Source organism: Anopheles moucheti, chromosome 3 (assembly GCF_943734755.1).
Source record: "Anopheles moucheti chromosome 3, idAnoMoucSN_F20_07, whole genome shotgun sequence".
Classification (NCBI taxonomy): domain Eukaryota; kingdom Metazoa; phylum Arthropoda; class Insecta; order Diptera; family Culicidae; genus Anopheles; species Anopheles moucheti.
The window spans coordinates 74,075,838-74,093,429 of record NC_069141.1 but is presented as its reverse complement, the minus strand read 5'-3'; the positions used below and the strand labels follow the sequence as shown (position 1 = coordinate 74,093,429).

General features: G+C 47.0%; 3 protein-coding genes across 5 annotated transcripts in view; 2 read left to right on the top strand and 1 right to left on the bottom strand.

Moving 5' to 3' along the window:
* Positions 1-194: 194 nt before the first annotated feature.
* Positions 195-4,566, top strand: LOC128303403 (uncharacterized). 3 transcript variants are annotated; one of them, XM_053040343.1, is made up of 4 exons: positions 195-405; positions 499-3,323; positions 3,496-3,572; positions 4,112-4,566. In XM_053040343.1, exons 2-3 carry the CDS (start codon positions 527-529, stop codon positions 3,525-3,527), a joined length of 2,829 nt encoding a protein of 942 aa, XP_052896303.1. In that variant the 5' UTR covers positions 195-405; positions 499-526; the 3' UTR covers positions 3,528-3,572; positions 4,112-4,566. The 3 variants fall into 3 exon arrangements, with proteins under 3 accessions (XP_052896303.1, XP_052896304.1, XP_052896302.1); XM_053040344.1 differs by lacking the exon at positions 3,496-3,572; XM_053040342.1 differs by having other exon boundaries at positions 3,496-4,566.
* A 2,290-nt stretch (positions 4,567-6,856) lies between these two features.
* LOC128303001 (coiled-coil domain-containing protein AGAP005037) overlaps positions 6,857-17,592 on the top strand; it is a 29,095-nt gene continuing 18,359 nt past the window's right edge. Inside the window, exons 1-6 of the mRNA XM_053039852.1 lie at positions 6,857-6,953; positions 8,947-8,997; positions 9,121-9,293; positions 9,346-9,716; positions 9,782-9,929; positions 10,723-10,792. Of these exons, the coding sequence (XP_052895812.1) occupies positions 6,857-6,953; positions 8,947-8,997; positions 9,121-9,293; positions 9,346-9,716; positions 9,782-9,929; positions 10,723-10,792 (910 nt within the window). The remainder of the gene's footprint in view (positions 6,954-8,946; positions 8,998-9,120; positions 9,294-9,345; positions 9,717-9,781; positions 9,930-10,722; positions 10,793-17,592) is intronic.
* Positions 10,811-16,803, bottom strand: LOC128303404 (uncharacterized). Its single transcript, XM_053040345.1, has 6 exons — positions 16,561-16,803; positions 13,447-13,594; positions 12,665-12,758; positions 12,356-12,476; positions 11,907-12,131; positions 10,811-11,766 (listed from the first exon to the last, which is right to left on the bottom strand). Exons 1-6 carry the CDS (start codon positions 16,801-16,803, stop codon positions 10,987-10,989), a joined length of 1,611 nt encoding a protein of 536 aa, XP_052896305.1. The 3' UTR covers positions 10,811-10,986.

Below are 17,592 nucleotides of genomic sequence, written 5' to 3'. Positions count from 1 at the left end.
AGGAGGAAACAAATTTTCCCACCCATTGTGCATTTGACAGCCCTGCCAGTTGTGTTTTGTGTAGCGTTGTGTGCGTGCAGCGTGCTTGTGCAATCATCAAAGAGCAAGCGACGCGTGTGAGCAGAGCCAGTGGTAAGTGTGTGTGCGTTAGTTAAATGGTGCCAGATAGAGATAGCTGCAAAGTGGGAGGCAGACGGTTATCGGAAATGGTTTATTTATTTTTCGTGTGACTTTTAGCAAACTTCTTCGTTCTGCTGCTCCTGCTGATAAGGTGCGCGTTATGTTGAGTTGGTGTAAAGTGGCAAAAAGCTCAGCACTCCCCTCGTAGTGCGATCATGTACGTGCGATTTGCGATTAAGGTTAACTGCAACACGCTACGCGGGACACATATTACGCAAAGTAAAGGTAAGCCTGGAAGCCTCTCACTAGCCGTGATTTATTGATTTGCCATGCATAATAATTACCTAACCGATACTTTTGCTGGTGCTATCCTCGCAGAATTTGTCCACCTAGAGCGAGTGTGAAAATGTCTGACGATGACGCTCCACGTACAGCTGTGTCCCCGCCATTAAACTGCGCAAAAATTGAGGCCGCATCATCAGTACCCGTTGAGTTCCAAGAACTTGAACACCCTTCCGTAAAGGGGGAAAACGTTTCAGACTGTGTGAAAGTGAAACCCGAAACAGAACCAGTGGAATTGAACGATAGCAACGTAGAACCGCTCCGATCGAATGACCATGAAGCGACAAAAGTCAAGCAACGAAAATGCGTTCAATTTACGACAACATCAGCAGCAGCAACAACAACAACAACAACAACACCACCCGGCACTGCTGATGACACGCTGCGCAAGTTTATCGAAGGTGAGGAAATATTGGACAAAAGGAACCCGTTCAAAATCGACGTACCGTACGGAGCGGAACCGTATGTGGACCGTCGGGTGCTGTACACAACAACCAACGAATCGGGCCTTATCGGAGCCGATAGCGGCGGAGGGAATGAAGCGGACGATTCTGACACCGATCTGGACGATAACGTTTTCATCACGAAGGAAGAAATACTGCGGCAATCGAAATATGTGAAGACGTATATAAAAAATCCCGATAAACACCTCAACTACGATAAAAGTGTAATCCAGAAAATGAACGCCCTGAAAGCGAAAGGGCGTGAGGTGCGCGATGTGGTAGTGGTTGACGGTGCTGCCCCTGTGCCCGGGGCCGTTAGACCTCCGATACCGGCACCCCGTACCATTCACCGGCCGAACGATCGAAACAACAACAATCGCAGGCAAAACGTTGCCTCACCGCAAATGGAACGCGTCGTCAACCGTAAACCGATACCGCGAGCAAGACGGCGTGACTATGCCGAGGTAAAGGTACGCATCGGGTCGGCCGAAGCCGAAGAATCGCTGTACGATTCGAACGAGGTCGTTCAGAATGCGCTGAAGTTTGATAGCCGGTTTAGGAAGGTGGAATTTGGCTCGCAAGATGATATCGATACGATCGCCGAAAGAACGGAAGACGGAACAGATCAACCTGTGGTTGTGGGTGCTGCTGCACGGACGGTAGAAAACGAAAATCGTCCAGCTGTGACAGAAAAGGGAAAGAACACTTCCCCGAGCAAAGATCAGCCCGATGGACGAAAGACGACTTTTGCCGAGGATGTGAAGAAGTCGTTTTCCAACACAGTGAAAAGTGCCGACTTTCGGAAGTACCTTCAGAGCAAGGGGCTTTCCCTGGTGCCAGCAAAACCGAAAGCGATTGAGGAAACTCCCAACAAGGCCAATCGGTTATCAGCAATATCCGTAAGCAGCACACCACCAACGCGCCAGCCGGCCAAACCTTCGGTGCTAACGCGCTTCTTTCAAAACGGGCTCTTCTCACCAAAAACTCCCAATGATCCCGCATACTCGTCGATGTTTGGAAAATCTTCCGCATCACTTCATTTTACAAGCAGCACACAACCGCGCTTAACACGGCCACAACTGCCGGCACGATTCGGTAGTTTTAACAGCTCGCTCAAGAAACCATCCTCCTTCGGTACGGGGGAGGTGACACCAAAGGTTAATTTTAGACAGTCAGTAGAAGGACGGGAGGATATGATGAGCGCCCCGGTTAGACGTCCTGCTTCGGTAAATGATTTTGAGCGACCGAAATTACGCACCAACATGGCCAATAGATCGGTATCCTCGGTGGATTCTTTGAAGCGCCCGGTGAAAAACGCTGGCGTACAGGTAAACCTAGCCACACATGGATCTAATAATGGACAAGCAGTGCGTGAAAGTCAATTGGTTCCTGTGCAAAATCGAGTCATAACTACGCAACACGTTGGTGGAGGTTTGCCACCTAGAAACCCTATGGTTGGGCAGATGTATCCGCAGCAGGTCACTCAGTATCATTCGCTACGTCAACGACCAGATATTCGTTTCTCTGGAGGATCTACACACACGGTAGCTCCGCTCTATTCAGAACCACTGCGCGAACCACCAATGATGGTACCGGATGATACGGATTCCGGATTCCGATCAACGCAAGACAACGGATATCACATCTACGAACAAACGCCCGATAATTTAAGACGAAGCGAATTGGTGTACGGCAAAATTGGTTACATGAGCAACACGCAGCTAAATCGTTGGCATCCACAGGATCGTCGATCGTACAGCAGCATGCAGGAAGGAGTAATGGGTATGAACGGTGGAACATACGGTCGCTTACGTCCGCTGTACGTTTCCTCCCCACTGTCCACCCAATCGACACCGGTGCGTCGTCGTGTATCCGACACACTGGACCGGGAGCAAATTCTTCACCGCATCTACGACTTCTGTCGACGATCGATACGAAACAGTAGCAAAACGAGCGTCCACTCGAACCAAACGGAACCGCCTTCCTACCAGAGCAGCGGCAATGTTTACGGTACGAAAATTGTCCCCAGCGGATCCTTTCCCGTCGAACGACAACGGGTACAGCGAGTACAAAGTCTAAACACTCCACGACCGAACGTAACGCACCATGGGGCGTTAAACTATACAAGAGCGGTAGCAATCCCCGTACCGGGCATTCCCGCCAACCATGGTAGAATGGCAACAGTTCCACAAAATCAGCACGATCGTAATATTGAGAATATTTACGCGTTTGTAAACAAAAAGATGGTCCAGATGAATGTCGGTGCGGGCGATCATGGCAGTGTTCGATCGGTGCAAACATCCGCGCCAACCACCCTGCGCAGGGTTACATTCTCAAGCAAAGGTGTAGGAGTACACGACGGCATGACGGATGGGCTCGAGGAAGCAGACTACGTTAACATACGTGGTGCTCCAGATGGTAAGCAAATGATGGAACGCTTCTATATCGCTTAACTCTTATCTTTAATGCGTCACGTGGGATGTAAGAAGGTGGAAATTACTTATTCTCACACACCGACACGCTTTTCATATTGTAATCGTTTGGTATGTGTCCCACACTGTTGGTAATGGTACTTCTTTCTTTATTGCAGGGCTACTAACATACGGAATTGGTTCACTTTGAATATGCTTTACTATGCCTGGAGCGCTTAGTTTACTAGCAGCAGAAGTAAGCTTGCAGAAGCGTTGGCCATCACACCTGTTACTCCATTTAGTGTTACACCTCGTGCGTCGGTCCCATTTTGTCATGCTTTGTGTTGTGCATCGTTTGTTCATAACACCTACCTCACTTTGTGTGTAGTTTTATTCGTTTTCATCACGTTTTTCATTTACAATAGGACTTTTTATTTATTTATTTATTATACCAACTGTGGCAGCGTGTTAATGCTTATCCTTTTAATGCTTTTTTTAAACATTTATATTATCTTTTTTTCGGGTAACGTAAATTGCAGGATAACCACCAAAGAATGATTATCTACAAGATTATCTTTTGAACTTTGTTTTGAATTGGTTCGTTAGTTCTTTGGTCCTTTTATTTCTTTTTATACATTTCTCCTTTAATTTATTTTTCTCTCTTTATTATCCTTGGGTTCAATGTTATCTTAATGAATGTTTTCTGACCGCTCCTTTTTACATTGATGATTGCATCGTGCTTTGTTTTTACAACCTCCCCCGATATGTTCTGATCCGTTCGTCCATCTCCTACAGATATCCAGTACCGAACTACACAATGCTGAGAGATTTCACATGGTGGTGCCACACATACACGTGGTGTTTTAAACGCGGGGGGACGCGTTAAACGCTAATAAAACGACGTGCCCCCGATATACTTTTGTAAGAAGTTCGTGATAGCAGAGCAAAAGCAATAGCAGTATTCTAAGCAAAACGAGCAACACGCGCTAACGATGACCGTATATATAGTTCTTCGCAAATAGATATGCTAGCAAACCAGCAGAAAAAAAAACCAACAAACAAACAAACATTTTGAATCCTATTAGAATCCTTTAAAGGAGTATAGATTTGCTAAAAACCATTTTTTAAATATTGCGCGCATTATACCTACTATTATACCGTATAATACATTCATAAAAAATATATATATACGAGAAAAACAAACTTTTATACACATCTATTTTTGTATATTGTGAAAATAAACTATTGTGACCATCCATTTAAAATTGCTTGAAATCGCTTGTACTGTTTTTTTTTAGATTTTGTAGACCGCCACGTGTTGTTTAGGTACATTATACCGTTGAGAAGTGTAGATATCATGCGTTCCGATAAGTATGGCACATTAACCGTGGGTGTTTCACGGGGGTTTTGTTTTGTTCTACGAATTGTGTACACGTGTAACTAATATTTAGCTAACTTAAACCATGTTCACCAAACTAATGTGTTCGTAAAATATGCTAATAATATCACGTTGCATTGCGGGTTTATAGCTGCTAAAGGTTTACACATTATGCAAATATTTTTGGGATTTAATAATTATTTGTTGAATGCCAAATTGAAAGCTTCATAAATGGGCGGTTTTACCTGAAGTCTTACGACGGGTGAACCCCAGCACACACTCCTTCACACGATCACAGGTTATTAGTGCTGTTTAAGTGATGAGCATTTTATGAGCCGTTTGCGAAATGGTTTGCTCCCACCAAATGGCTCTCTTGGCCGTGGCACGTCCAAATACGTACGTGAGTGTATCCTGGCTGGCAATGCAGGAGCCCTCACTGTTCCGACAAACGTACAATTCTGGCGCACGCGCGCACGCAGGACCTTCTCCGTTCCGTGCGGTCTCGTTGGACACTCTCACACACGGTGTGCGATGAGAAACTGTCGGTACATTGGGAGGGAACGCATATCGTGGTAAAGGAAATGACGAAAAGTGTGTGTTCCCACAAAACCTAGGGCTTCGAACTAGGGTGGAACTTTTCACCGTACGGTTGTTCCCTTTGGCTGTGCTGTTGGTGCGTTGCGTTAGAGCGAACGTGTATTATAGAAGGGACAGTAGCGGCACTAGCAAACCAAAGTTGTTTCATTCCCGTGACAAACCGTAAAGAAACAGTAGTGTGGCTTTCTTTTGGGTAGCAACTGGATCTCAGTAGCCTGAGCATAAGTGGCAATTCTAAGCTTCGACAGACAACCCGCACAAAATCATCTCCACACACCACTCAATGGGATAACGAGAACGAAAGATTGTCCGAAACGGGAGTGGGGAAAAAACATCCCCAGTGACACGCGTGTGTGTGTGTGTGCGTTTGCTGGTTATGTGCCAGGCACCAAGCAAAGGGCAGATCCAAAACGGAAACCGCAAAGTGTATCCGATCACCCCACCCTGGTGTGTGGTCGCCTGCTGTCTTGACGTCTCCTTCGCATGCAGGAAATGTGTCCCCGTCACATGTGTGAAGCTGCCTACTGAGACAAGTTGTGCCTGTCTCTGCCCCGGAAGGTTATCACAACCGGAGACCTGAAACATTCCAGGCTGGCAGACAGCGACAGCGAGTTACGCTAGGGTCGTGTGAAAACGCCCCCTCCGCTTTAAAAGGGAGAAACCGGTCAATGTTGGGGTCATACATATAGGTGTGTAGGACATCCTGTCGATGAGCTGTGTGCGCAAATATCCCGGAAGCGGAAACACCACGACCCGAGATCGCAAAGCAGAAGAAATGGTGCAAAAATTGTGCTAAAAAGAGAACAAACACGCACCGCATCGACCCAGTCTTTCGCGTGTTTATCATCGTCAAATCAAAACGATTGTCGATTGCAAACTTAAAAGGGGACCTCTCCCTTATTTTTTTTTCTTCGTACATCAGGTGGTGGTTTGGTTGTGTGTGGAAGCGTAGCAAACTCGTTTTGCAAGCGAGCGTGTATATTGCTGCAGTGTGCGGTACACTACAGGACGAAACCGTGTGATGCCTGCTCTCGTGCCGCTAGCACCAGCTATGGGTGTGTGTGCGTACGCGTCCGAAGTGTGTGTTGCTAGCGGGCTGTTTTGGTGTAGGTGCGACGTGTGTTATTAGCGGATGTGACGCTGCTAGTTGACAGCGCACGCAAAACGGAAGAAACGGCATCTCAGCAAAACCCCCCCCCGCCAAAGTGTGTGTGTGTGTATGGTGTGACGTTAAGTTTAGTTCGAAGAGGCAATCGTAGTAATCTGCGGTGGTGTATTAGTCGTTAAAGCGAAAAATATTGACGAAACACGCACACTCGCACACATGCAGGTCCCTCTAATCCTTCTGTAATTGACTAAAAAATCCTTCTTCCGTTCAGCGAGTGACAACGCCGTGCGCCCACACAGTTTTCGCACCTGTACACGGTGTGGTGCGAAGCTGTGAAGGAAGAAACCACCGCGAGAAGGCAGTGAAGGAAGGGAAAATATAAAAACACAACAACAAAGAATAATACAGCAAATATTGGACGGCAAAACGTAGTAAATCAACATCCGTCGCTGGGAAAATGCTGATTCGGTGGAAGAGCAAAGATAAAAGCTCGTCATCAACGTCGTCATCGTCGAGCACATCGAAAAAGAAACGAAAAGGAAGAGATAGCGGTGGTAGGTAGTAGTAGAGGCCGCCCCTCCATGGCACGGGTCACGGATTGTTTCCTTTTCTTCATCTTATGTTCTTTCGTCACCAGTGTAGTGAATCTAGTGCAAACGTTTTCTTTTTAAGGCTGGCACGTTGAAAGTGGCCGAAAGGCGGACAGGATGATCCTTTTTTTTGTTAAAGAGAAGTGACCGGGTATCTTAAAGGTGTGCTGGCACCGAACGCGTTAGACAGTGGGGCGGTGGTGTGAATTTCGCCAGCGAAAAATTGGTTGTGTCCGTTTTTGTTGCGTCGGTCGTGTGTCTTATGCTCAAAAAAAAAAAGTTTCCGAGCACGAGTTGGTCCGCTCGTCGTAGGGTGGGGTTTATGCTGCGGACGACACAATCGTCCTTCCCTTCCCTTCCCGTACGCAAACCATACATTATTACACGCGTTGCCAGCAGAGCCCCACCAGGGCAACTCAGAAGGATGCATAATTTATCGCCAACAAACGGACGGAACGCGTTTCTTTCCCCGTGCTGAAAGCGGCTCTGTGCTACTAGAACTCGGTTGATTCGGTGTGGTGTGCCCCGTCGTTATATGAGCGAGATGAGCCACACATAATCTTTACGGTTTTTAGCAGGCGGCGTCATCAGTATGCCATTTCTGTGCCTCCTTAGTTTGTCGACCGTGCAAACGCACGCACGCACACAGAAACAGCAATTATGTACCGGGCCGCGGGCGTGAGCCGCACCTTTTTGGACAACTTTAGACCGAAATTGATTGATGTTTTGCCACTGGAATTGTACACGCTTGGGAGAATTTGGAGACGATGATTAACTAATTTTTCTCACACCTTGCGTGTGTTTTACTTGTAGGAAGGACCGGAATTGCTTAATTTGCCCCTTCGTTAACCCTAATCAAATCTAGGCAAAGTGAAGTGATTCGATCGACTGAAGCACCACTAAAATGGGTCAAAGTTTTAGTGCAGTAGTTCCATTATCATCCGGCAGCGGACCGAAGTCATAACAATGGTTTTGTTATCGTGCAACAAGAAGTGATTTAGGGAACCTTTTCGCTCAGTTTTTGAGTAAAAAGTTCCCTTTAAAGTGAACTTTTTTCCTATCAAAACATCTCCATTTTCCTTTCGGATTTCGGATGCTGCATGCAAACAAAAATATGTAGCCCTTTGAACGGCATACTTTTAATTGTGCTTTTAGGAAAGAGATGATTATCATTGATTAGCTTCAGCTTTCCAATCAAGCCTTCCGTTCGACTTTCTTACTTAAATTCTCTCACGTATCTGGTTCACCGGGGTTAGTAGGCGAGTAAAGAACTGCAGAGCCCTCGCTTCGCACAGCTTCGGGTTATAGTGTTTGCTAGAGGACAGCTTGTTTAAATTTTTAATGTGCCGATTAAGTTTTAATCATGCTATATTTATTCACCGGAATAGTCAGATTTGGAAGCTGTCATTTATGTTTCGCACCTAATCGAATTAGTTTGGCTCGTCCGTTTCATCAGTACAGCGTTATTAAATCATGTTTAGTTTTTACGGTTTGAAAGTAGATTAAGTAACGGTTATAATCAAAATGATTAACAAACAATATATTTGTAATTTAGTGCGAAACCTCGTACCAGCTAGTTTCCTAGTTGCGATTTCGCTGTAAAAACCTGTTTGTTTGTCAGCTGTTGCAGAAAATGGCAGCATTAAAATGATAGGCAATTGATTTGATTGCTCTATAATCCAATCTTGGGGCAGGACACGGCCACCCTTCTCCAAGCGTTAATTGCACTTCTTCGATCAATCTTCATCAGCGCACACCCACCCGCGGGGTTGTGTTTTCATAACCGCAGAAAATCATACATCCTGGCCTTGTTTTGCGCTTGTCGTTCGTGAGCACGGCCCGACGTACAGGCGGTGCCACCCCGGGACGCAGTTGAGAACATTCGTACCACACAACTAAAGCATCTGTTTCTTGTTCTCTTTTCTCCCATTCACTTGCATCGGCAATCGATTCGCAGAGGATGACTGGCAAAATGATAAAAGCAACAGGAACCAGCCGACCGATCAAGGTAAATCCGATAGCCCAAAATGAGAGGGGTTTTTTTTTCGCGAACCCGCAAACTGTACAATCGTTTACTAACATTCCTTTCCCTTGTATGTTGGCTCGTGTCTCGACCATTCACCGGCAGCAGCGATCGATGACAGGCGACGATCGGCCCGCAGCAGGGAGGATCCCCGGCGACATACGCTCGGGGGCGATATGCTACAGTACCAGGCCCAAACGCAACCGCCAAACATTCAGCGATCGCTTGATTTTGAGGTAAGCGGCGAAGACCTTTCAAAGGGTCTTGAAGGTAAAGCGCACGCAACCATTTCTGACTTCCTTTTGTTTTTTTTTCCCTCGCCCCCGAACACAGACCCCACAGATGCGCGTGTACACACCGACGAATCAAGGTCCACTCTTTGACGATGATCCGGGCATCATGTCCGAGGCCGAAACGGCGAGCACCGGCTTTCGGCGGGGTGGCAAACAACGGTCCTCGTTGCCGGTCGTAAGAACACCGTCGAAAACGCTGGAAAGGCCGCTCGGGTTGGTATTTTTGCAATATCGCTCGGAAACGAAACGTGCACTGCTGCCGAACGAAATCACGTCCATCGATACGGTGCGGGCACTGTTTGTGCGATCCTTCCCGCGGCAGCTAACCATGCAGTACCTCGAGGGGCCGAACGTGAAGATATACATACACGATTCGAGCAAGGACATGTTCTACGAGCTGGAGGATGTTAGGTAAGAGTGATTGTAATTTTTGCCTCGCATGCATCGTATCGTAAGCTTCCTTTCTCTACTCGTAGATCGCACCTGCGAGAAATTCGTGATCGCTCCGTGCTGCGGCTGTTCGAGTCGAACGAAGTGAGCGCACCTCAGGTCCTGCCCGGTGGACAAAATATCCCACAGCCTCTGCAACCGGCAGCAATTCCAAACCAGTGGGATCAAGAGCAGGTAAATGCAGCATAATAGCGTTTTTGTTTGCAATTTCATGCTAAAAGTCGAAAAGAAAAACATGTAGATTTAAATCTATTATCATGTATGTATCATGCCGATTATTTTTTAAAATTTAAATCTTTTATCTTCTGATAACTCTGCTGAATACTCTAATAAGCTTCTACTACGTAGGACTGTATTAAAGCAATGGTGTTTATGTCAGCAACGTATGCCAGGTTCTGGATTGATTTATAGAAGAAAGTTCATGAATTTATTACCGAAGAGTCTCGGATGACCATCTCTAGGGCTAGGTTAAGAAGCAAACAGGCTAGTATTATCTGCTTAACATTGATCCTGGATGATAGAAGAAAAAACCTAGTGAAATCCGAGTGAATTTCGGTCATTTTGGGCGGACAAACATAGCCTATAGGTGAAATTTTAGACGTCTTCGAAAGTGCGATCAGCTGTCTGTGCGCTGCGTATAAATTTGGTTATTATCTCGTTAATCTTCAACCCGAGGATTTCCGCCGCATGTTCAATCCTTTGGTAAGCATCCTCTACATGGGAGAGTCGTAAAGCAATGGTGTCAATGTCATCAGCGTATACTAAGATCTGGATTGACTTATATAATCTCCGAGTCACGGATGAGCCTCTCTAGCACTTGAAGAGTAGACAGGGTAGTCCAGCTCCTTGGAGCAAACCCTTGGTGATAGCAAAGGGCCCTGAGTGTTTTCCATCCACCATCACCGGGCATGTGACGTTGGTCATCCCACTTTAAACTAATGTTCTTCTTATCTCTTTCCACTTTCAGAGCTATTTCAGTGAACCAGAGTTCGATTCGGAGTATCAACATCAGCACATTCACAAAAGCAAGGTAGGCACGGGGTAGTCGATGGGTATAATACATTTATTACGCGTCTTTATGCATACATCACTTGTACATCATCTCTCACACTTGGGCTATGGCTTCATAAAGAAAAATACACTAATAATGTACGGTTTGAGGTATTTAAATATCCATACTGTTTACGTTACGTTTTGGCGAGCGTTTCGTCCCGGCCGAATGGCGCATGGCCTAGAAATGGCCACAGTGAGAAGACGCCTTTGCCGACAGTGCACCGCCCAACTCCGTCACCGCATCCTTCCACGCGAATATCAGCGCCTTGGCAAACGGTTCCGGTGCACACTTGGAGCAGATGTTCATGACGGCTCGCACCTCCTCCTCGGCCGGTTCCTTATCGTGCTCACGAATTTCATCCTCAATGTCCGTTTCGCGTCCGAGTTTGTTTTTGAAGTCGGGCAAACCGAACTCGGCCAGGCCGTCGAATATGTACTCGGAGCTCTGCAGCAATGAACCGTCCTGCAGCTGGATCAAATCCCGCTTGGTTTTCGTTTCCGTTGCGGCGCCAGCCTTGCCTGACTTCTTTGCCGCCGTTTGACGCTTGAAAAGTTTCCGCGGGCTCGTGTCGGTTGGAAGTTGTACGATCGAGTACGCACCGCTGGGTGACGATGGTCCCGCCAGCTCGCTGCTGCTATCGGGGAATGTAAAGGTGCTGGACGCACCGACCACCGATCCGCTTGATCGTGGGAATTGACCGATCACGTTGTTTGACACTAGCTGCTCCTGCAAGAATCGCACACCACTGCTGAACTGTCCATTGACAAAGTTGGTCGTAACGGTGGGGCTATTGCCGGTGGACGGTGTGAACCCGCCGACGAGCTGCGACGGTAAACCCTTGGTAGGTATGCCGAGTGTACCACTGTTCTGTTGCTGCCCATTGGTCGCAAGGTTGATCTTGACGCGCGTCGGAATCTGGCCGTTCGCTAGCAGCGGGTTCGCCGGTTGAGGTGAAGGCTAAACAAGCAAACGCGCGCAAATGCGAGCGGTTGCAAGTAAGGTTTAATTAGTGCCCGAAATGGGATGACTGGTACCGGTGACCAGAAGAGATAATGTGCGTAGACAAAACCAAAAACAAAAGGAAGCAAACAACTTACCGCCACCTGGGTACGCGGTGTCGTGGACGTAACCTCACCACCGTTATGATCGAAATGGTGCACATGGTGATGTTTGTGGTCGCGGTGTGCCTTGCCAGCGCTCAGCGCTACCTTGTACATCTGGATCGCCGTCAGCTCGAAGTGCAGCCCGACATCGGTCAGTCCGGTAATGGATGGACCACCGGAGAACAGCGTACCGTAGGGTTTGATTTCGTAATTGACCAGCTAACGATCGGCAAACGGAGGAACGGTAAGGTAGCATTTCCATATGGTGCGATTGACCATCGTCATCATCATCGTTGGCGCATTTGTGCGGAGAAAAGAAGCAGAGGTTGTTTATCGTATTGCGTGCAACTGCCAGAACTCCCGATCGCAGAGACCGCTTGTGGTACGCATGCGTACGGCGTGTTCTGCGCAATCGTCTCAAGGTTGTGTCGGTTCGCACTTACCCGGTTGTGGAATCCGCGTCCGACGCGTTCCGATTTGATCCACAGCTGCCATTCGCCGGTTTTGCCGTTCCACGACGCACACGCGTGGTGCCACTTTCGCATTTTGAAAGGATAGTTCAACCTGTTTTAACGAGTGAGATAATATTCGCTGAGTTCCGGCGAGAGTTTTTTTGTTTTGCTGGAGGTCGTTATTCCAGTGTGTAGCGGTTGGTAAGATTACATAAAATTACATTGTTCGGGGATTTGGGTTTTTTTTTGCTGTTGTTTTGCCAGTTTTGTGCCTTTCTAGCAAAGCACATGCACACCTACCTGAAGAGTGACTGACCATGGACGGCCAAACTGATGTAGCTCATGCCCATGTTGTTGGAAATCCAGAGCTGTATTTCGCGCGGTTCATCTTCCACTGTTGGCGCGGTACCGAAGCGAAAGGACCGGTCGGTGAAGGATTTTGCACATGAAACGCAAAGATAGAACAAGATAAAGCAATTCGTTATAGTCAGTGTGTGGTACGTGTATGCATGCCCGGTTGCGTATCGTAAGTCTCTGTGCGCAGTGTAGATCAGTAGGACATTATTATGTGGAACGAGCAAAACGAGTGACGTGCAACAAGCGAATCAGCGCCACTTGCCTGCGTGCTTCTGTTGCAAGCGAAAGGTGCGTTTTCACGTATCATGTTGCGTTTTACGTGGAAATGCTGCGATCACCGAGCATTAAATTCCGTTCGGGTTATGCGTAAGACGATCACAAGCCTACTGATGCCCCGCTGATGCCGATCGGTTTGCCGTACATTCACCGTCGATGGAATGTGACGCTTGCAGCGGTGAGTCAGGTGAATAATGATTCCCGCAGCACTAGGGCAACGTGTCATAACGCGGGGCAAAGTAAGCTGTAAGCAGTGGACCACTTATTATGCAGCCCAAGAGGACAACCTGTGCAGACCACAGTTTAAGGGTAGATCAAGCGTGAATGCACTTTGACTGGCGCATTCAAATCGATCTATGTTGTGCCCTACTCTGTCCGCGCTTGATCGTTGCGTGCGCTGCTTGGAGAAGGAATCAGGGCTACTCGCCCAGATGCATCTGGATACTTACCGGAGTAGGTTAGGATTGTGTGGTCGCCGGTGTGATTGGTAAATCGCATCCACATGCAGAGCGTAAACTGGGAAAGGGCTGGCAGTTTGTTACCGTACTTCACCGTACCGTCGTGATCGAACGCATATTTGTCGAAGCTGCAGGTATCCTGGAATATTGGAGAAATGCGTCTAATGTTAATAATGTAGCCTAAACGAAGTACAATTTTAAAGTCTAGGATTGTGTTTAATGCATCTTTCGAAAAGAGTCATATGAATCTTTAGTGAGGAGTCATTCATATGACTCTTTAGCGAGGAGTCATTCAAATCAAAGAATCGACTCCTAAAACATGCTCAGAGCAGTTGTGGATCATGCCCCTTGAGGGTGCAAAGCGGAATTTGGAGAGTTGGATCAGAGGATTCATCTTAAATCTCTAAATCTTAAAGAATTGGAAAGATTCTCTGAAAGAGATCTGAAAGAAAGAGAATCAGATTCAGGTCAAAAATTAATTCAGGTTCATGAATCTAAATCAGATTCACTCAACACTAATACAGCCTGTTCCAAGCATTCCTTTTTGTTTCAAGTTAAACACATAAAATTAAGGTTAGCTGTTAGGCAATAGTACAAAAACATGTGTTAATGATCAATTTTGAAAATATCAGCCAAGGGCAAAGACTTAAACAGTAAACATGTTTTGACTAATCGATCTGTTGTCATGATCGATTTCGGAAGATTACGTCATGATCGACAAAAACCGCGAAGCTGTAGTATTCAATCCTTTAGTATAAAAAACTCTAGTGTTGTCTGCTATGGTGTTAGGTGAAGGTCATTCGTTAGTGTTCCTCATCATCGGCGGAACTTTCGAGTGGAAAGCTTTCCTGACCACACGCAATATATTGCGTAGCGAGTTTTAGCGGTAACATGAGGTTAGGCTGTGATTCTATTTTCGTACGATTGCTAGGCGTGTTTCGCGTTGGTTGGGTTTTTTTTTCCTATTCGCACCCACTAACGAATCGCGATCATTATAGCTGAGAAAACGTGTCCTTCAAATGGAAACAATGTTGTGGTGTGTTCAACGAAATTCACCAAGAGCCTTCAAGAGGGATGTTAAGACAAACCACAAAACCTAATCAGTGCCAATTGTGGGCCTCAGTTCCGTAGCCGTACGTGCGTTTGCGTTTTGACAAACTGTTTGCAACCCAAGCATACGTTGGTTGAACTTTGGTAAATGACACAAGCGCCGCACAAGAGCGTGGTTTCGGGTGGGTAGATTAGAAACGTTTAGTCATACAGACCATTTGTACATGCAAAACAACAAATGCAAATCCTTTGTGTGTTGGTGGGTAGGAAAGCAAAAGTAAACCCCCGGCCACTGAGCGTTCAATAGACGGTGTCGTACTATGGGAACGCGCAATATAAGCGGAACCGCTTTGCGCCGGTACGGTCAACTGTTGGCAAGTCCGGGTCCAGGTATTCGCGGTAAGAAATCGTAGCACAAGACTGTCAAGGATATGCGGCCTTTTTTTTACCTTTCCATTTGCGTCGGGTTTTATGACGCCCCGCGAGTTCTTATTATCAACCACCCGAGATATGAAGGTTAAGCGCACGCGCGGGGACCTTCTGGTTTGTCCCAGTGCCGTCGTCCTTGAGCAGTGTCTAGTGTCCAGCATTTAAAAGCTTGATTCTGTGCTCTCGTTTTCTGGCGGTTGGTCTAGATGGATGGATTAAATAGCTCCGGTAGCGCTGATAGGAGGTTGCCAGAGCTGATGAATTGTAACAGAAAACGAGTTCCAATGACTTGACGGAATCAACCGATTGATCTGTTGCTCGGTTTACCCCTGTTTTTTTCTCTCTCTTTCTCTATTAGTAGAAGTGAATGTACGTGAAATCACTGAAATGTCTCGGTTAATGTCTGGAAGATTGAATTATATTTCTTTTCCGATGTTAGATCATGTATCATTGCCGTATACGACCACCCTCCGGGGGTTTATACGCATCTTACCGTTACAGTCGATTAGACGCTAATAAATCAAACATTGGCCAAAGAAAAGTAATGGTAGGACGCTTAGCGAATTAATTTTTTTTTTTGTTGAGCGACAGGGAGGGAGACGATGATGATGAAGGCAATTTCTATTCGCAAGTGTAAGTGGAAAGTTTACAACATTTTTTTTGTTTAGTTTTTTATTGCTTTTCGCCAAACCCACTTCAACCACATTACACGCGAATTAATTAGCAAATCAGTGTCGGCACAGAAAGCAAAGCAAAGGAAACCCGAAAATTCGATTCCAAATTAGCTTCGAATTTTGCATTTCACAAAATCTGCAATTGGCAGGGAGGGGGCGTCGTGGAGGCCCTGCTGGTGAAGCAGCAGCACAAATTTGGAAATATTTTTTGTCTTTAAAAAAAACAATCATTCAATCATTCCAATGTGTGTGCTCTAATAATTTTTTCGCATGTGTTCGCACGTTGCGCCATGGATGTATTGCGACGCATGGGCGGCGCGGTCGCATCCGTGTGCGACATGCGATGCGCCGCACGATGCTCCTTGCGACATCCATTTAATGCTATAGCCTGTCGTGGTTGAGCTGCTTGGTTGGGGTTTGATTTTAGCGTACAGACATGTCTAAGATCGGCAAACCGGCGTTACAAAACTTGTGCGTGCAATCCCTCCCAAAACCCGCGATCTTGGTTGATCTTGCAGCTAGGGCTGGGCGGCAGCATGTGTGTCGCGCGCGCGCGCGCGCGCACTGCGTTACATCATTGTTTTTACGGCGTTATTTTGCATTACCGTGTCAGACGCACACACAATCTATGGGCTTTTTCCTTTTTTCATCCAGCGTTCCGTTCATCACCGCAGATTAATCGGGCGGTGTACGGTAGACGGGTTTGCTTCTCGCCCCTTTCTCTCGCTTGGTGGCTCTGATCGTAAGCAGTGATTTTTAGCATTGGAAGTTACGGGGTGCACCCGGCACCTGTCAGCGTTGTACAGCGGCACGCTTAATTCGTTTGCGAGTGCACGTTACGGGCTGATGGCAATGGTTTGAACAGTATCGATTTTGAGCGTTTACCATAATAATACGAAATTGCGGAAGGGAGATTAGAGGGCTCGGGAGCCGCGCACACACGGGTACTTACATCACCGCTGGAGGAAAACGATGCCAGGAATTCGTCCGATCCTGTAAGGATGCGTTCGTCCGACGAGCTAGAATCGGGCAGCAGTAGCTTGGGCGTACTGCCAACCGCTGATGTCCCCAGCGAGGGGTACAGGTTCCCATGGTATGTGGTGACCGTCTGTTGCGGAAGTGCGGAAACGATCGAGCAAAGGGTGCCGATTGCCACCGCCACACTCATCCCTAGCAACGCCATACGTGCAGCCATACTGTTATCTACCCGGCCGGTCCCAGTTCAGGACGAATTCGCACACTACCAGCACAACAACTGTTTAACTATTTTCAACTGCACACACAACCGCACTGTACACTATTAGGCAACCACACGATCATCCAACATTGGCCTGGGAAATTGAGTTTGAGCCCACGATTACGGCGTCGAGCGAAATGGGGCTTGACATCAACACTCAACACGCGGTTGCAAGCGCCGGTTAGCGAATACCGTTCCGGGGAACACCTTACAATATCGAGCCACGAACTGCAACTGACGCTTGACGGTGGACAGTTCAGCGCACGAGCCTTACGCGCGACTTTTGCGCGCCCGTTCCCCCCCCTACTACTGCGGATTTTATGCTCTTGCTGTTGCTGTAATTCTTCTACCGTTGCGTCTTTTTTTGTGGAAGTGGGGATCGGTAGCATCGGTCAAAAAACGTCGATCAACAACATATTCCTGCTTTGTGCTACTATATTAACCCTTCCACCGCGCGCCTGCTTATAGTTTTCGGACGGTGCGCTCTTTTCTTTGGTTTTACTCTTTTATGCTGTTTAATGGTGCCGTGTTGTTGCTCTAATGACCGCCATGTAATAACGACCTAAACGGCAACGGAGATAGTGTGGCGTGGTTTTTTTTTTTTGTTTTGACCGAACCCCCTCAAATATGCCGCCGCACCGCGTTTGGTTACAAAGAAATGGCTCTTCACCCTTGTGACTGTGGCGTTGTTTTCCTTCCTTGCCAACATTTTTGTTTTCCCTCAACTGGACAGGACAGACACTAGGC

Coding starts and splice junctions, on each gene's coding strand:
- LOC128303403 (XM_053040343.1), top strand. CDS start 527: ATGTCTGACGATGACGCTCCACGTACAGCTGTGTCCCCGCCATTAAAC. Junction 3,324..3,495: donor CATACGTGGTGCTCCAGATG/GTAAGCAAATGA, acceptor TCTTTATTGCAG/GGCTACTAACATACGGAATT.
- LOC128303404 (XM_053040345.1), bottom strand. CDS start 16,803: ATGGCTGCACGTATGGCGTTGCTAGGGATGAGTGTGGCGGTGGCAATC. Junction 13,595..16,560: donor CGTTTTCCTCCAGCGGTGAT/GTAAGTACCCGT, acceptor CCAATATTCCAG/GATACCTGCAGCTTCGACAA. Junction 11,767..11,906: donor CACCGCGTACCCAGGTGGCG/GTAAGTTGTTTG, acceptor TTGCTTGTTTAG/CCTTCACCTCAACCGGCGAA.